General features: G+C 26.1%; 1 protein-coding gene across 2 annotated transcripts in view; it reads left to right on the top strand.

Moving 5' to 3' along the window:
• Positions 1 to 3037, top strand: part of LOC106679433 (MFS-type transporter SLC18B1) — a 55357-nt gene that overhangs the window by 31813 nt on the left and 20507 nt on the right. The window contains exon 1 of one of the 2 annotated variants that reach the window (XM_014418598.3): positions 1625 to 1750. The exons of the other annotated variant lie outside the window; for it this stretch is intronic. Within the exon in view, the coding sequence (XP_014274084.1) occupies positions 1706 to 1750 (45 nt within the window). The 5' untranslated portion in view covers positions 1625 to 1705. Of the gene's footprint in view, positions 1 to 1624; positions 1751 to 3037 lie in introns of those variants that run through there. 2 annotated transcript variants of the gene reach the window in all.

Raw genomic sequence — 3037 nt, 5'->3', positions numbered from 1 at the left:
GGAAACCTTCATTTCAACATTTACTATGTTAAACAGTAAATGTTGAAATGAAGGTTTCTTCAGTCAATTTTTGTTTTTTACTGACATCAGTTACATTCTAGTCTGTTTTTGTGTGATTTCGTGAGATTTAATGAGAATCACATTTCAAATAATTTTTATTAAGAACGATTTTTTTTTTAGATAATTTTTGTTATACAGTTATTTTTTCCCAATTTGTTATTACTTTAATGAAGAGTATACATAGACACTTGTCAAAATTTATGACTTTGCCAACCTTAGTTGGAGCTAATTAAAAAATTGATGATGTTTCAAAACGCTAAAAAAAAATTGTTTTCATTCCGAGGTTTAAAATATATTGATATTTACTTTTTTTAAAAACTTTTCATGTATCTCCTGTATAGTCTAGGTAAAAACAGAACCATTGCTGAAAGTAAATAAAGTAAATTTTTTTTACTTGAACTAAATAGTGAATTTTTTTTTTATTTTGAGGGATGGCTGACATCTATATGTCTAATGATTCCTGAGATATAGTTTTTCATAAATCAAAAAATTTTTTCCAAACAACTACAAATCAACATTTTGTGAACATAATTTGTCACATATCATGAAAACTACTACTCCTACGAAAATGAACTTAATAAAGTACTTTATAGTACATTAACAGTTAATTTGAAGTTGTTCAGATAAAATTATCGAAAATATCATAAAAACTACTTCTCTTACGAAGATAAACGTCATAAACTACTTTATAGTAAGTTAAATAACTTTTATTTTGAGTGCTGGCAGACATATATACATCTTATGGTTTCTGAGATATATATTTTTTTTTTTAAAAACAATCATTTTATCCTAACCACTAGAAATCAACATTATGTGAATTTATTTTGTCGGATATCATGAAAACTAGTACTACTATGAAGATAAATTTAATATACTACTTTATAATACATTAAAATAGTTTTAATTTGAGTGCTAATTGATATCTGTTCGTCGAATAGTTTTTGAGATATATATTTGTTGAATTAAATTCGTTAAATACTGATGTTTTAGTGCCTTTTTTATGAAATTTCGGAATTTAAAAAGCTATATTTGGCGAACTATTGAACGTAAATAGCTCTCTTAAGGCTCATATTTTATAAAATTTACTTATTCGGAGCTCCGAATGAAAAATTAAATTTTTTTTAAGATTTTGAAACAGCCGCCATTTTTTACTCCCCGTAACTATGACAGAGTCATCAATTTTTACTCGTACTGTATATTGTTATCATTAAAGTAATAAAAAATCGGAGTGAAAATCTCCGTTTTTATCCCCTCTTGTGCTCTTGGAATATTATCTTATATGGGATTATATCCCTAATCATGGGAAGTTTTTCATCTTTGAAGTATGGAGCCATGCAAAAGAATTTGTCTATAGCATTGTTTTTCTTTATTGTATTTAACAAAGTAATTAGTTATTACCTTATGAAATGAACGGTTTAAAGTCAAAGTTTCGTACTTAACAAGAGAAATTTCGTATCTTACAACAGTATCGGGTTCTTGGGAACTAAATATTTTAAGGCCATAGTCAGTACCCCTCCACCTCTCCCAGGACAGAAACCTGTCTCAGGAACCCCGAGGAGGTTTCTCTTACATAACCACCTCAGTCCAAGCCCCGCTTTGAGCACATGTCCATCCTTTGACATCCGTCGCCCTATATCCACCCACTATGGATGGTGATCCTGTCCGAAATCATACTCGGTCCAAGAGGAAGGTAAGCTTAAAAAATGGTGCCTACATTAATTACATAATAATATAAGTTTCAGAGTTCTTTTTATGTCGAAACACTAGTAATCCAAACTTCAGCAATAGGTGCGTTGTAAATAAAATAAATCTGATTAAATTTAGAGAATAAAAAGTGAACGTTCTCAACATATATTGAGGTGTGCTAGAAGTAAATAAATCTAGTTTATCACGATCTTAAAATATTAAAAGAATAAAATAAAATAGTACTATAAATTTCAGAGTTCTTATTATGTCGAAACACTAGTAATCTAAACATCAGCAATAAGTGCGTTGAAAATAAAAAAAGAAAACATCTAATTGATTTTAGATAATAAAAAGTGAACATTCTGAAAATATATTAAGATATGTTAGAGGTAAATAAACTTTGTGTATCTAGATTTTAAAATATTAAAAACAAAAAATAAATAATATAAATTTCAGAGTTATAATCGCAAATATGTACCAATTTTGATGAACAGTTTGTCAAAATTAGTAAATTTACCATTTTATAAAAATAAAAAATAGCTCTGGAATTATAGTTACTTTTATCACCTACATAGCGAAATACGGTTATATTGAAAATATACATTAAAACAAAACATTAAAATTTAAAATAAAATTTATATTAGCCATCCAATCATATTTTCTTTTGTATATAATTGGAATTTTGAAGTTAAAGAAATTTTAGAAAACTTTTAGTTATTTTGAATGAATTTTTCTGACAAAAAAAAAAATAAAAGTGTAACATATTTTTTATTTGTGAAATTTCTAAACATGTACAAGTCAATTTATATTTTCATTCATGAAATATATGTTGATACACCTTCCCCCATTCATTATTTTTTCGAGAAAAAAAAATCCTTCAAAATGTATGATGTACCATAAAAAAAAAATAATAATAATAAGGATGTAACACAACATTTTTCTATTCTCTATTTCTCTTTATTTTCTTAATTGATCATTATTCTTTCATTTACAAATTTAATTAAATTTTATTTAGTTATAAAAACAAATAGATGCGACACTATTTATCTTTAAAATAGTTATTTTTAGTTTATATTATTACAAAATTTAAAGGTGAAGAATTTTTAGAAAACGTACAGTTATTGTGAATGTAGTATAACCATATATTTTTTAATGGTGAAATTCCTAGTGGTGACCTAATTAGTTATAGTCAGTTCAAAGTGATTAAATTACACTGTTGAATTGGTTGACGACTTTTAAAAACATATCACCGCCTCGGCAAGAATCTTTTTAATATTTTATATATTTAATT

The sequence above is a fragment of the Halyomorpha halys genome, unplaced genomic scaffold, assembly GCF_000696795.3.
Source record: "Halyomorpha halys isolate HHAL.00 unplaced genomic scaffold, Hhal_1.1 Scaffold202.1, whole genome shotgun sequence".
In the NCBI taxonomy this organism is placed as follows: Eukaryota; Metazoa; Arthropoda; class Insecta; order Hemiptera; family Pentatomidae; genus Halyomorpha; species Halyomorpha halys.
Note: the sequence above shows the minus strand (reverse complement) of the source record. Positions and strands in the feature narration are given on the sequence as shown.